The sequence below is a fragment of the Pristiophorus japonicus genome, chromosome 22 (assembly GCF_044704955.1).
Source record: "Pristiophorus japonicus isolate sPriJap1 chromosome 22, sPriJap1.hap1, whole genome shotgun sequence".
In the NCBI taxonomy this organism is placed as follows: domain Eukaryota; kingdom Metazoa; phylum Chordata; class Chondrichthyes; family Pristiophoridae; genus Pristiophorus; species Pristiophorus japonicus.
Window position 1 is genome coordinate 26,950,923 of NC_091998.1, and position 15,633 is coordinate 26,966,555.

General features: G+C 42.5%; 1 protein-coding gene across 2 annotated transcripts in view; it reads right to left on the bottom strand.

The window, feature by feature from the left end:
* Positions 1-1,345: 1,345 nt before the first annotated feature.
* The window catches only part of sec31b (SEC31 homolog B, COPII coat complex component), an 88,371-nt gene continuing 74,083 nt past the window's right edge, over positions 1,346-15,633 (bottom strand). For both annotated transcript variants that reach the window (XM_070865796.1, XM_070865795.1), the window contains 4 exons: positions 15,422-15,568; positions 11,585-11,704; positions 5,479-5,550; positions 1,346-2,961 (listed from right to left, as the gene is read on the bottom strand). In XM_070865796.1, coding sequence (XP_070721897.1) covers positions 2,782-2,961; positions 5,479-5,550; positions 11,585-11,704; positions 15,422-15,568 — 519 coding nt within the window. In that variant the 3' untranslated portion in view covers positions 1,346-2,781. The remainder of the gene's footprint in view (positions 2,962-5,478; positions 5,551-11,584; positions 11,705-15,421; positions 15,569-15,633) is intronic.

Consider the following 15,633-nt stretch of genomic DNA (forward strand, 5'->3'; position numbering starts at 1 on the left):
CTCCTCCTCTAAGTCGCTCCATAAAACGCCAAGTTGAGTGTAATGTATTCAAGTTTGCTGATGCTACATAGCTGGGTGGGAAAGTAAGCTGTGAGGAGGACACAAAGAGTCTGCAAAGTGATTAGTCAGGTTAAGTGAGTGGGCAGTAAGGTGGCAGATGGAGTATGTGGGGAAATGTGAGGTTATTCATTTTGGTAGGAAGAATAGAAAAACAGAGTATTTTTTAAAATGGTGAGAAACTATTAAATGTTGTTGTTCAGAGGAATTTAAATGTCCTCATACAGGAAAGTTAACATGCAGGTACAGCAAGCAATTAGAAAGGCGAATGGCATGTTGGCCTTTATTGCAAGGGGGTTGTAGTACAAGAGTAAGGAAGTCTTGCTACAATTGCTACCGGGCCTTGGGGAGACCACACCTAGAGCACTGTGCACAGTTTTGGTCTCCTTGTCTTAGGAAGGATATACTTGCTGTAGAGGCTGTGCAACAAATGTTCACTACATTGATTCCTGGGATGAGAAGGTTGTCCTATGAGGAGAGATTGAGTAGTGGGTCTACATTCTCTGGAGTTTAGAAGAATGAGAGGTGATCTCGTTGAAATATAAAAGATTCTGAAGAGAGTTGCTGAGAGGTTGTTTCCCCTGGCTGGAGAGTCTAGAACTAGGGGGTACAGTCTCAGGATAAGGGGTGGTCCATTTAAGACTGCGATGAGGAGGAATTTCTTCACTCAGAGGGTTGGGAATCTTTGGAATTCTCTACCCTAAAGGGTTGTGGTTGCTGAATCGTTAAGTATATTCAAGGCTGAGATAGATAGATTTTTGGACTCTAGGTGAATCAAGGGATATGGGAATATAAAGTAGAGTTAAGGTTGAAGATCTGCCATGATCTTATTGAATGGCAGAGCAGGCTCAAGGGGCCGTATGGCCCACTCCTGCTCCTAGTTCTCATTGACCCCACCTGTCCTAATATCTCCTTAGGTGGCTCGGTGTCAAATTTTGTTTGATAACACTCCTGCCAAACATTTTACTATGTTAAAGGCGCTATATAAATGCAAGTTGTTCTTCCTCACTTGTTCAATCTCCATATATTAGATTATGTCAAACTGAAACAGGAGAGTCGGGAGATTGTTTTGCATCACATCAACGAATGCTGGTACAAACACACGATTCCTGACCTGTCCCATCTCAAAACCTCAGACGGGACCCATTCAATCCTCCAAATTGCACCGTTTATCTTATCTAATGACATAGCTCAATGAAGAGTAGGGCATAGCCATAAAAATAAAATATTGCAGAGAATTTTAATTCTATTTCAAAATCCTTCCACATTTCTAAAAATTAAGACAAGGTTTCAATTGAAAAACTTTATTATGGACGTTTTTTCATATACACAATATTGAATGAAAAAATACGCTATTGTGGCAATAAGTTCATAAATATCTGTGTAGACAAGGCAGCATTACGCATTTGAGTGCCTTTGAGACACAATAACTGGGTTCTTTGTGCAATCTAAAAAAGCTGCTTAGACTGATATCACACAAATAACTAGAACATTTCCACAGGACAAACAATGTCCAATTGATGGCTATTTTGTCTATAGTAGAATCCTTTGAGGTCTAGTGGGATAACAATGGGCAACAGACAGACCAAATCTCTCGATGGTATGTTGCGAATCAGAAGTGCAAAGAATTAGACCTTGACAAAGTGTCCTGGCATTGGCAAAGGGTTCTACGCAGTACGCGTTTTAAAAAAAAAACTCTGCTCACCATTTTAGTGCCATTTTTAGGGTTCCATAATTGAAGCTGGCAGCCAAATATCTGCAATGCCAGTACCACGGTCATCTCTGTAATCAGACATACCGAAATCGCCATGATGATGGTGAGGCTGAATTCTGTAAATGAGTACGGTGTGGCATTTGATAAGTTTCAACCTCTCAGCTGTCACAAACCCACAATTTAATATAAACTTTACTGAGAATACAAAAAAGTAATGCTTTTCTTTTAAAATAAAAATGTTTCATAGTAATTCACTCAAGCTTTTCCAGACTACGTAAAAAGAGAATAAATTAGTCTCCCACAACGTAGTAACTCCTAGCTGAAATGTGTTGTTGTAGCCTTGGAGGTCCGTGGGTTGTGCCCTCCATGACTGTGAAGCACGGAATCGGAGGCGGTTCATCCCATTTCCGCGCACCTCCCATCTGGCCAATTCGTAAATCATAGCGGTAGATTTCAGATGGAGCCAATTTATTTGACTGAATTACTTCCGTGTCAGTCTCAGCTATCGACGGTTTATAACAGCAACATTTAATTGGCACTGAGTAGCTACTGGCCATACTCTAGCTATTTGTGGGACATCAGTGGCTGCAGGGGGCAAAAAATGGCGTCCCTTAACACACAGAGGTGTACAGATGTCTTGTGACTGCCCAAATGACCTTTAGTAAACAAGTAGCTTACGCCCATCACAAGGCGACTACAAACCAGAAGCTCTTAGCCTGGACCCTGCCAATGGGTGCTTATTAAAGAACTCTCTGAAGAGAACTGTAACGTTAGAAATGAACCAGATTCAACCCAGTTCAGCTCACTTAAAAGCGAAGAACCCCATATGGTGCATTTCACAGAAACAAAAGCTGAACTTTCAAAGATAGGCTTCACTAAATATCGCAAATGTTAACACTTTCTTCATATTCAATGAATCAAAACACTGAAGAAAAGGAAAAGCAAACAACTCAAAAATCCCAAGTATCCTTGTCCTCAAATCGACGTGAAACCCGGCCACAGCAGCTGCTTCAGATGTGGAGCTTGTTGGCGATTGTCACCACCACTTTCAGAACTGGCATGAAGGCAGAGATCTCACTGAAATTGCTGCTGCTCACGACGTGTGTGTGAACAGCCAGCGCTTGCTGGTAGTTGCATCCCTCAATGTTCCGCACAATTTCATGGAGTCCACTCAGAATGTGAGGGGAGAGCTGGGCACCAGAAAATAGAAAGGTTATCAATGCTTCTAAACAGCATTACAGCATTTGCAGGTTTTCACCCACCCACCCACATGAACAGATATATACCGATGAACACCTGCTACCCACACTGCAGCATATACAGCCCCCAACCATAACTGGACTAAAGTAAAGCATCACATTAGCTCGAGGCTCCCATCCCAATTCCATTATGGAACTTTTGTTGGAACCATAACTATATAAACAACTATTAGTTTTATCTGAAATGTCAGGTATGATCTAGGGGTAATCTCACATGGTGGCTGCTTTTAATCCTCTAACAATGTGGGCTTTCATTCTGCATTAATGCCTGGTACTTCTGCCCGCTCAGTTTCTTTACACTAATTTCTCTATTAAAGTGCACTGAACTTGTCACTAAACTTAATTTCAACCTCAATTATTCAAGCTCAGATAACTTTATCACCATCAGCTCAGTCCTGCTATGTTTAAGGGCGACACACACACACACACACACACACACACACACACAATGCAAAGAATGAATGTAAAATAGTGCAAAAATGTAAAAAATCATTCCAGCTCTTGATGGCACAATGAGTTTATCCAGTGAGTTCAGTCCCTGGTCTGTCCTAGGTTAGCCAAACTCAACAAGGGGTGATGGTGGGTGTACTACAACTGCCCTTGGGTTGGAGGTTGGAATCTAGACAGGGTTCCTGCCCAGAGTTGCTATCCAGTGACCCTTCCAATGAAAATGCATGTTGGGTTGGGTGAGGACAGGACTGGGCTTGGCCGAGATGTCCAATGGTTGAATAGTCTGCTGACACTCATTGTACAGGCTCACACGTGAACAGTGGCTGGGGTGATGCACCAGATGATGCCAATGGAGCCAAAACTACAGCTTTCGGAAAGAAGAGAGAACGGGAGGAAAATGGCAAAAGAAAAATCACCATACAAAATTAAGTTGATACCACGTATGATACGAGATGGGTTGAGTTATTTGCTTTTGATTATTTTCTAGTCTACATTTCACGTGCATGACTTTGCATCACGTGGTCACGATCAATGTTCCTGCTAAGTTGTGCATGCGCACGCAGCCGCGCAGTAATCTGAAAGACCCCGCATAGGCCGTTTACCGACTTTTCCATGGTAAATACTGCGCATGCGCAGAAATTTAAAGGGACCACGCGTTAAAAGGAACAGGCCGTGCAGAACAAAGCGCAGGTTTACAGGGAACATTGGCCATGACGGCCAGCCTTTTTTTCCCCCCCAAGGAGAGGGTAAATGCTAGGCTCATCAAGGGGAAGGATATTAGTACTTGGGAATAGAACACTTTTCAGTCTTTGCACGCTCAGTAAGAAGTAAATAGATTAGGCAGATTCAAGTAAGGCTTGCTACACTGCAGCAATATTCCTTAGCCCTAACTGAGCCAGTTTAACATTCAATGTCCCATTGGCCATTTAGTGTTGAATTCTAGGCAGTTGTATGCTGTGGACTGAGAATCACTATGAACTATGATAAGACTGCCTAAACTCCCAATGTGAAAAGACAGTAACCTAAGCTTATTGCAAAAAGCAAAATACTGCAGATAACAGCAATCTGGAATAGAAACGGTTGGAAACATTCAACAGGTCAGGCAGCAACTGTGGAGAGAGGAGTTTAAAGATTCAGGTCTCGTGACTTTTTCAGAACTGAAGGGTCGCAACACCTGTAGCATTAACCTTTTTTCTTTCTCCATAGATGGTACCTGACCTGATGAGTGTTTCCACCTGTCTCATTGCAGCCCTTAGTCCTCCTCAATCACCCACATCCAGCGAACCTCACTTCAAAATTACAAGTCACATGTACCACATAAGAGCATGCTATGAACAGTACGATGAAAGGGGGAATGATAGGATGTTAGAAAACAATTCAAATTGACTTCTTGGGTTACAACTTCCTAACAATCTTTCAAACATCCCACTGTTCTCCAGCTATGAACCTACCCATGACTACAAGAATTAATCTCAAAATTATTCCAGAATAACTATTTTTTTTTTAAATCTCTGGTCCAGGACAAACTAAAATAAGGTAAACAAAACAAAAGCAAAATACTGCGGATGCTGCAATTTGAAATAAAAACAAAAATCTCAGCGGGTCAGACAGCATCTGTGGAGAAAAACAGGGTTAATGTTTCAGGTCAATGACCCTTCTTAAGAACAGTTCTGACAAAGGGTCACAAACCCAAAACGTTAACTCTGTTTCTCTCCACAGATGCTGCCTGATGCACTGAGATTTCCAGCATTTTCTATAAAATAAGGTAAACATTTGTCTTAAGCTCCTTTCATTTCAATCTACCTTGTACAGACAGGTAACCAACTTAAAGGCAAAGTCTGATAATATTTGAGGGAAATCCTACTTTCACAGCTTATTTGCTTTAAAAAAATATAACCCCCCCCCCCCATGACACCATCCGTCAGATCATATCCTGGAACTTGTGCAGAAACATGTCACACTTTTACTGTTACCTTCGCTTAAACCGTTCTCACTTACCGTCTGATCTCGCAGTTTATCATATAAGTAATCCAGTCGCTTTGCAGCATCATCCAACTTCCGCTTTGTTTGCTGTGAAATAATCATAATTCATCAAATGAATGTGGTGCAGGATGGAGACTGGGGCAGCATTAGAGTTCTGCCTTCATAGAGAATGAAACTATTCAAATCTTGGCCGAGATCATTCTTAAGATTGTGCACAATACATGCCTTTTACTTCTGGCACTCAAATGTATATACACACACACACAATACTTTCCATAGGTCATTTGCAAAATAGTTAATCACAGTGATGCATTAAACTAGTGCTCCAATATGATTTACCGCAGATTGCTATGAAATTTGTTCACTGATGCAATCACACCATTCACGGACACATATGGGGAAAACTTGTCCAAATATTTGTTAGATTTATTTATAAATTTAATTAATTAATTTTTGTCCTCAGGTTTCAATTACTTGGAAAGGCAATATACTGGAGTGTAATGTTCCCCTCTGAGTAATTAGAGGCTATATAATACAGCATGGCTAAAATAAAAAGCTTGAAGAGGTTATTGTCCATTGGGTTGGAAAAGTGGAAGCAAGTCTTCCTCGATTTCAAGGGACTGTCTATGATGATGATGGTTTCTAGGCAGGTTTTTAAGAAAATAATGCTTTTAGATACAGGTGAATACTCTGGCAGTCAATGCTGGCTGTGTGTTGTGATTTATACAGCCTTGTTACACATCACATGGATTCAGCTTTTCTCTTCACAAAACAAAGAGGGCAGACCAAGGTGCAGAGGGAAGGACACCACCATGGCTGAAAAGAACAGGAGAGAAGATGAGGCAAATGAAGATTTAATTTAGGTGATCACAGGCTTGGGGTTTAAAAGCTCGAAGATTGTGGGAGGAAGGAAACCGAGTGATATAAGGAGCGCCACATTTTTGAAGTCCTGCGAAAGAATTACTGAGTAAGAGACTGGGAAATTGGTCTTAACTTAAAAATAGTTAGAATGTAGGGATCATGAACAGTCTTTAATGACAATATACTTGGAAGGAAGAGAACATTCAAAAAATTACTGAGCATAGTAGTATTCAATTGGAGGGAGAGGAGAGAGGTAGAAGAGGCAAGAGAGAGAGAGCGAGGGAGAGGGGGCCAGTGTGTGAAAAACTGAGACGAGATCGAGACTGATGGATAAAAGGGAGAGGAATTATCTATCAAAAAAGTTATTTTTATATCCTGTCCAGAAATGCAAGTGAAAAACATCTTGGGTTTTAAAGATTGTTTAGAGTTGTACAGGAAAGAAGCAATATTTGGCGCAAAAGATTAAACTGAGCTTCTGAAGACAGCTTTTGCAATGGAGGAGATGTGAGACTTCCACTTGAGGTGGAGATAGCAAGGCCAACAATGTCATCGGATGAAGAATGCTGAGGGTGGTTGCCAAAGGTAAGACGTGGCATCTGCTGGTTAGATTTTCAATATAAAGAAATTACCTTTGACCAATTCAAAGAAAATTTTCATTGCCTAACATCTGTGGTTGGGAAAATGTTGGGAGTCCATTATTAAAGAAGCAGTAACAGGACATTTGGAAAAGCAAAATTTGGTCAGGCAGAGTCAGCATGGATTTATGATAGGGAAATCATGTTTGACAAATTTTCTGGAATTCTTTGAGGATGTAACAAACAGAGTGGATAAAGGGGAACCAGTGGATGTGGTGTATTTGGACTTCCAGAAGCATTTGACAAGGTGCCACACAAAAGGTTACTGCATAAGATAAAAGTTCACAGGGTTGGGAGTAATATATTAGCATGGATAAAAGATTGGCTAACAAACAGAAAAGTCGGGATAAATGGTTCATTCTCTGGTTGGCCATCAGTAACGAGTGAGATGCTGCAGGGACCCCAACTATTTACAATCTTATATTAACGACTTGGAAGAAGGGATTGAGTGTAACATAGCTAAGTTTGCAGACGATACAAAGATGAGGGGAAAAGCAATGTGTGAGGAGGACATAAAAAAGCTGCAAAAGGACAGACAGGCTGAGTGAGTGGGAAAAAAAATTAGCAGATGGAGTATAATGTTGGAAAGTGTGAGGTCATGCACTTTGGCAGAAAAAAAATCAAAGAACAAGTTATTATTTAAATGGAGAAAGATCGCAAAGTGCTGCAGTACAGCAGGACCTGGGGGTACTTGTGCATGAAACATAGAAAGATAGTATGCAGGTACAGTAAGTGATCAGGAAGGCCAATGGAATCTTGGCCTTTATTGCAAAGGGGATGGAGTATAAAAGCAGGGAAGTCTTGTTACAGCTGTACAGGGTATTGGTGAGGCCACATCTGGAATACTGCGTGCAGTTTTGGTTTCCATATTTACAAAAGAATATGCTTGCTTTGGAACCAGTTCAGAGAACGTTCACTAGGTTGATTCCGGGGATGAGGGTTGACTTATGAGAAAAGGTTGAGTAGGTTGGGTCTCTACTCATTGGAATTCAGAAGAATGAGAGGTGATCTTATTGAAATGTATAAGATTATGAGGAGGCTTGACAAGGTAGATGCAGAGAGGATGTTTCCACTGGTTGGGGAGGCTAGAACTAGAGGAGGGCATGATCTTAGAATAAGGGGCCGCCTATTTAGAACTGAGATGAGAAGAAATTTCTTCTGAGGGTTGTGAATCTATGGAATTCGCTGCCTCAGAAAGTTGTGGAAACTGGGACATTAAATAAATTTAAGACAGAAATAGACAGTTTCTTAAACAATAAGGGGATAAGGAGTTATGGAGAGCGGGCAGGGAAGTGGAGCTGAGTCCATGATCAGATCAGCCATGATCTTATTGAATGGCGGAGCAGGCTCGAGGGGCCGTGTGGCCTACTCCTGTTCCTATTTCTTATGTTCTTATGAAAGGCACGAAGGAGATCAAGTCACTGTGATTCAACCACTACACTGCAAGAGGAAAGGAGTTGAATATTATGTGTTTGCAATCTAAAGGAAGTTCATGAATGTGAAGAGGCATCAACAAGGGTGTGAATAAGGATGGACAGTGAGTGGAGCAAGTGGGAAAATGGAACTGCCCTGGGCTACCCAAGTTAATGGAAAGAGAGTCAGACAATGAACCACCTACAGCAAAGATGGTGCAATTTGAGAAAACTGGACAGCCATTAACACAGCAAAGCCAGATGACGGTAACTTGTTTAGAAGTGCATGGTAAAAGGACATGTGGAAGGATTTGGAAATGTCCACTGCAACAAGTGCTTCATCAATGCATTTCAAAAGCAGGATTCCAAAAAGTAACCAACATAGCCATCAAGATCACCAGTTGAATAGTATACTGAAAACGATACTGCACATCATAGAGCGCTGATGAAACTATAGTCAGTCATGTTTCTGCACAGTACTGTGCTTAGCTGATGATTCGATCAAGTTGCACAGCAAATGGAAATGAACTTACACTTTTCATGTAACAAAATATCTCAAGGGACTTTAGTAAAGATCGGAGGACAGGAAATGGGAGTAAAATTAGAGAGATGTCCAAAGTGCAATGAAAGTGGTTTCTTTTTAAGGTGAGAGGTAGAAAAGCACAGGGGTTTAAGAAAATAATGCCAGAGTGCAGAGGCATTGAGGCTCCAATACTACTGATGGATCAGAGTTGAGGGACACACAAGAAAGCAGAGTCGGAAGAGCAAAGGGTTGGTGCCAGGATGAGAGGCTGGAGACTGTAAAGGTAATTTTAGCAAAGCTATGGAGGGATGTGGAAATAAAATGAAGGATTTGGAAGTTGACATACTGGGGGACGAAGTCACTGAAGACATGGGCTACAGGTTTAAAGGTTACAATATGAATTGCAGAGCTCTGCATAAATTATGTAGCTCAGGAGACTGATGAGCTGAGTATGAAGGCATGGATAAGAGCTGGACCTGTTTCAGGCTGGGGTGGTGATTACCTTGTATAAAAGATATGACATTAATCAGGCCAGAGTGGTTTCCTGGACTAGTTTTGATCACCTCAAGAGGTTGAATGGGAATTTTCCAGATTTTTCCCCCACAAATTAACCTGTTTTTTTTTTACCCGCTCCCAGGAGATTATGGCGTGTATATATTGTGATGCACAAGGCATTGCAGCTTTGTGGGACAGGCTGGATGGACTAACCATCAATGTCAAACATTAGTACAACGATTTCAGACAACAGTTTGTGAGGTGGGAACTTTGGTGGGTGATGTTACAAAGGTGGTCTTGGCAATGGACCAGAGGGTCAAATAAGGCACAAAACCTGCAGACCTTCAGGGTTCAACGTGAACAGGCAGTCAGAACAGGGGGGTTGGATCACCTATTTAGGTACAACGTTTCTGGTGGGTCTTGAGTTTGATTGGTTCAATTATGCTGTTTTGACTCGCAAGTTATCCCAAGACCTATATTTTGGTACAGAAATAAATAGTGAATTAGCAGCGCATTGAGCCAGAGTCGTAAATCCTGTGGTCAAGCACAAGAGAATTGAGTGCTGAAAAAAGGTGCAGCTTTAAGAGCATGTGTGGTATCAGTGTTACAGCCAGCAATAAGTTCCTCCATGTTAATACTGCAATTATAGCAATGACTTAGTCACCCCATCAAAAATTTAATAAAATGTCTCGACCACAATGCAAGGAGATAATGCTTCAATATGAACACAGAGCACTCAGCCTCCACAGCTGGCTTCAATTCTACTGACTATTTTTCCAGCTACCAAGATATAAATGCGAGGTGTGCACAAATAGCCTAGCCATTCGACACAATCCTCCCTGCCCCACCTTTAAAAGGAACGTGATGGCAAAAACAGTTCATCTACTTCATCTGAACACACTAAACCCTAATCGGAATTTGCGTCCGATAAAATTATCATCCAGATGTAGAAAATCCCCAGTGAAACACTAACGTCGAGTGTGGTTTCTGGAAATAATCCGGATAAAGTACAAGGCTCCAATCTTGAGTCAGATTGTTCAGCACTAAATCCAATTTGAGCAGTGGGGCACCTTACCACCCAGGAAGGGGAAGCTTCAGTACACACTGAGCATTTGAGGGCTGCAGCAAGACCTGCACATCAAAACCCAAAACCTGGAACAAATATTTCTTTATTCATTCATCATCATATAAAAATGTTCTTTTGTGCAATGTGTTTATTTTATTTCAGCATTTGAAATTAACAATTTGTAGAAAATTCGTACTTCTGAAACTGTATATGAGCTCCTGAGAGCTCAAAAAAAGCCTTGCGTGCAAAACAATTATGCTTGCAGTAATTTGCAGTGAGCATTCGGGTGCAAGACGGGCATGTTTCAATGAGATAAATGATCTGCTCTTGTCCTTGTCTGTTCTTATTTGGCCATGAACTCACAGTTGTGATTTCTTCGTTTCCCTTCGACACTCGGAATGAATCCAATAGTAGAGACACGGAACTCTTACTGCTCTGGAACCTGGTCCCTTGGCACGTGAGTTCTAGTTGCAATTTTCTTCTGCTTACCCCCAAGTGCTGCAGGGCAGGTACTTGCATTAGGGTAGGTCTTCTCAGGAGACAGTAACCCACATTTTTTTAAAAAGACAAGGAGACATGGAAGTATCAGGTCTTTTTTTCTTTGGTGATTAAATAGACAGAAGTCTAGGGTGGAAAAAGATTTCCTGGTTTTTTTTTTGGGGGGGGGGGGGGAGAAATGTAAAGAGAACACAAGCCTTTGTGTTCTTAATCCTGAGATTTGTTTTCTACGGTACACTGACGAACCCTGCAATGGCTTTCAACTCTGGACATCCACAAGGGCCAACGTAGCCTGACAAATTTTGAGCATCTTAACTGGAAGTAAAACGGATAACGGAAGTAAAGTTTCACCATCTTAAATACCCACTGTGCCACAGTAATTTCACTCCAACTTCAGGGGTTCTGCAGTTAGCACTACCCCCATCATACACACACACAATTATATAGCGCGTGCACACACACAATTATAACACACGCACTTGTATACTATTATATACCACACATACCATCATTGTACAATACACACACCAACCATTATGTAGAACACATTCACAGATACATATAAAACAATCACATGTATAGGTAATCTACTTATTTCAAATGACAGGATTATTGTTAAACAGTGACATACAGGGTCACCAGCAGCTAAAAGGCATCGTTGTACCAGCCCATCAAAGGTCGTCTTCAACACCATGTGCTCTTCTGGAATTTGCTTTCTCACAATCTTCTCAGTGGGCAGCTGCTGCACTGGCTGGAAATGACAATGATTTTAAAAAGTGAATTACAGTGTAGGTTACTCATATCTGAACAGACAGACCCAAAGCGAAGGAGCAATATAGCATATGGAAAACAGTGACTAGTGGAGTGCCGCAGGGATCGGTGCTGGGACCTCAGCTATTTATAATCTATATTAATGACTTGGATGAAGGGACTGAGTGTAATGTAGCCAAGTTTGTTGATGATACAAAGATGGGTGGGAGAGCAAATTGTGAGGACACAAAAAGTCTGCAAAGGGATATTGACAGGCTGAGTGAGTCGGAAAAAAAATAGCAGATGGAGTATAATGTGGGAAAATGTGAGGTTATTCACTTTGGCAGAAATAATAGAGAAGCAAATTATAATTTAAATGGAGAAAAATTGCAAAGTGCTGCAGTACAGAGGACTTGGGGATCCTTGTGCATGAAACACAAACAGTTAGTATGCAGGTACAGCAAGTGATCAGGAAGGCAAATGGAATGTTGGCCTTTATTGCAAGGGGGATAGAGTATAAAAGCAGAGAAGTCCTGTTACAACTGTACAGGGTATTGGTAAAGCCACACCTAGAGTACTGCGTACAGTTTTGGTCTCCATATTTAAGGATGGATATAGTTGCATTGGAGGCTGTTCAGAGAAGGTTCACTAGGTTGATTCTGGAGCTGACATATGAAGATATGTTGAGTAGGTTGGGCCTATACACATTAGAGTTCAGAAGAATGAGGTGTGATCTTATTGAAACATATAGGATAATGAGGGGGCTCGACAGGGTGGATGCAGAGAGGATATTTCCACTCATAGGGGAAACTAAAACTCGGGGACATAGTCTCAGAATTAGGCCGCCCATTTAAAACTGAGATGAGGAGGATTTTCTTCTCCGAGGGTTGTAAATCTATGGAATTCTCTGCCCCAGAGAGCCGTGGAGGCTGGGTCATTGAATATATTTAAAACGTAGACAGATTTTTCAACGATAACTGAGTAAAGGGTTATGGGGAGCGGGCAGGGAAGTGGAGCCGAGTCCATGATCAGATCAGCCATGATCTTATTGAATGGCGGAGCAGGCTCGAGGGGCCAAATGGCCTACACCTGCTCCTATTTCTTACGTTCTTATATGCAGCAACACGTGTCCTACACCAAACTACAGCCCAGTGCAAAGCCACATACATCAGTACTCAGCTCAGCAGAAAATCACATGGGCCAATGCACACCCCAGTGTGAAATTCACATTGCTGGAAAAGTACATAAACTTGCTATTCAGTCTGGAGTCAGTACAGAAGTTTTTTTTACACACATTATCAAAATTAGATAAAAGATGGCACTCATGGAAGTGCAGTATATAAAAAATTCTTACATCAATACACACTAAGGGCAAAATCTTGTCTTGCTTGTGTCAACTTTGTCCCATTTTTAATTCCTACACCTATGAGTGTGGGAGCCTAGTGGTTATGGTGCTTGACCAGCACTTCGGTGGGTTGAGAGTTCAAATCCCACCATCGCAAATTCACTACATTTGGTCATTTGCCGGCTGGCACTAGAAAACTGATTCACTGTCAGGGAAGGGAGCTTGCCACTCTTAATTTATCCGTTTTAAAATGGGGACTGAATTAAATCTGCATGCTCTGATCCCACTATTCTCCTAACTGAATGAAAGGAGCCAAGAACCAAGCTATAAAGAGACAAAAATGTCACGGAGAATAAGAGGATCCTTTCCTTTACCCCTCCCCTCCCCAAGTCTGGTGGTCCCTCTACCTCCCTAGGTCAGTGACTAAATCTGGACAACCTATTCAATTCTCTCTGCCTCCCCACTCCCATTTTATTCCTCTTTTCCAAGGATGTCAACTCTACCTGGGAGATGAGCCACAGATAACAGACTGCCTGCCACAATCTCTTGCCGGTTTACCAGGGCTGTCGCTGGATCTACAGCATATCCGATCAGTATCCACTTTACAGAATTAACATCCAAGTAGTTCATGCTACCATGTGCTATCTTTTTAAGCTGTCTACGAGACACTGTATGATGCTATTGCATCTGCAAATGTGTCTCGCCTCCTCAGTATCTAAAATTGTTTTTCATCCACCATGTCCATAACCTAGGCAAAGGAGGAGATATTAGATGGGGTGACTAAAAGCTTGGCCAAAGAGGTGGGTTTTAAGGAAGATCAAAGCAGAGGGACACGAAGAGGCATAGGGGTTTAGGGAGGAAATTCAAGAGTGCAAGGCCCTGACGGCACAAGTCACAGCCACAAACGGTGGGGCGAAGGGTGTGGTGTATGCAGAAGAGGCCAAAGTTGCAGGAACGCAGAGATATCGGAAGGCTGTAGGACTGGAGGAGATGACAGAAATAGAGGGAGGCGAAGCCATGAGAAGGGATTTAAACACGAGAATTTTAAATTTGAGGCATTGGGAGACTGGAAGCCAATGTAGCAGAGGAGTGATAGACGAGGGAGGATGGAGTTGGATAGGATACGGGCAGCAGAACTTTAGATGAGCTGAAGTTTATGGAAATTGGAGGATTGGAGGACTGGAGGCCGTCCAGGAGAGCATCGGAAGTGTCGAGTCTGGAGGTGACAAAGGCATAGATGAGGGTTTCAGCAGTAGATAGACTGAGGCTGAAGCGGAGACGGGTGATATTATGGAGGTGCAAATAAGTGTTCTTTGAGTTGGAGAGGATGTGCGGTCACAAGCTCAGCATCTAATAGGGCACCGAGATTGCAATCTGTCTGGTTCAACCGGAGACAATGGATGAGGAGGGGGATGGAAAGGTGGCGAGGGCCAAAGGTGACAGCTTTGGTCTTCCTGGTAAACTCAGAAATTTAAGGAGAAAACCTGTGTGTCCTTGTGCTCCCCCACGATAACCTCGTCATGACCCTCAGTTTGGGAACTTCTGATCGACATTATATAATGTTTTTTTATTGCACAGTATATGGCTGCTGTCGTTATAAAGCAGCATGTGCTCCAAGTTACTGTAAGCAACGCTCGGGGAGATCTGCTAGTACAGGTGCAGTGCCTAAAATCCGGAACCTTCGGGACCGAGGCCATTCCGGATTCCAAGCTTTTCCGGATTTTCGATTTGCTTTCTGACGCCACGAATCCAGAAACATCCGAGCCCAGGTTCGGGTATTTCCGGATTTTGGAACGTCAGAAAGGATAGGGAGGGATTCCCGCCGAGGAGCTGTTTGGGCCATCTGGCCCCGCCGAGGTGGTGTTCGGGCGGGCCGGCGAGGAGGTCCCGCGGTAAGAGCAGCGGCGGTGAAGCGAGAGGCGGTGAGGCGAGGCCCAAGGTTGGCAGGGTCGTCGGGTCCGGATTCTGGAACATTTTACAGATTCCGGCCAACCCTACCACCGATCATCCCGGATTCCGGAACTCTGGATTTTCGACGCTGCACCTGTACATTATATATTGAAGCAACAATTTCATTTTTTGCTGCATACGGTTAATTGTTCATTTTTTCCCCCTTTTGTATTATAGAATCCTAAGGGGAAAAAAACATAGCGATGACATTCCACCTCTAGATTTCTTTTCCAACCTCTGCAAATGTGGCAATATAGTCTTTGCCAGTATAACTTAACAGTGCGAGACTATGACAGGGCATAACGTTGCACTCTCTCCTCCAGTGTTACCGATTACATTAAATTATATCACAAGCACAATCTTGGCACGATGCAGGAACGAGTGACAAAGACCCCAAGTTTTCATTGGCAAAGAAGAACACACCTGAAAATTGGCCTCTTTTGGTGCACCGGGAGGTCCTTGACTGGTTTCCTGAGAAGTAAAGCCCTGGGGCCGGAACTGTTGGGTATCTGCAGAGAAATTCACAACAGGAGCAGTAATGGGAGCCGGAGGAGTGTAGTTGTCAGGTAGCTGTAAGATTATAAAGAGCACGTTATAAAATAGCCAGCGACATAAAAGGCCGGCAACTGTATCAA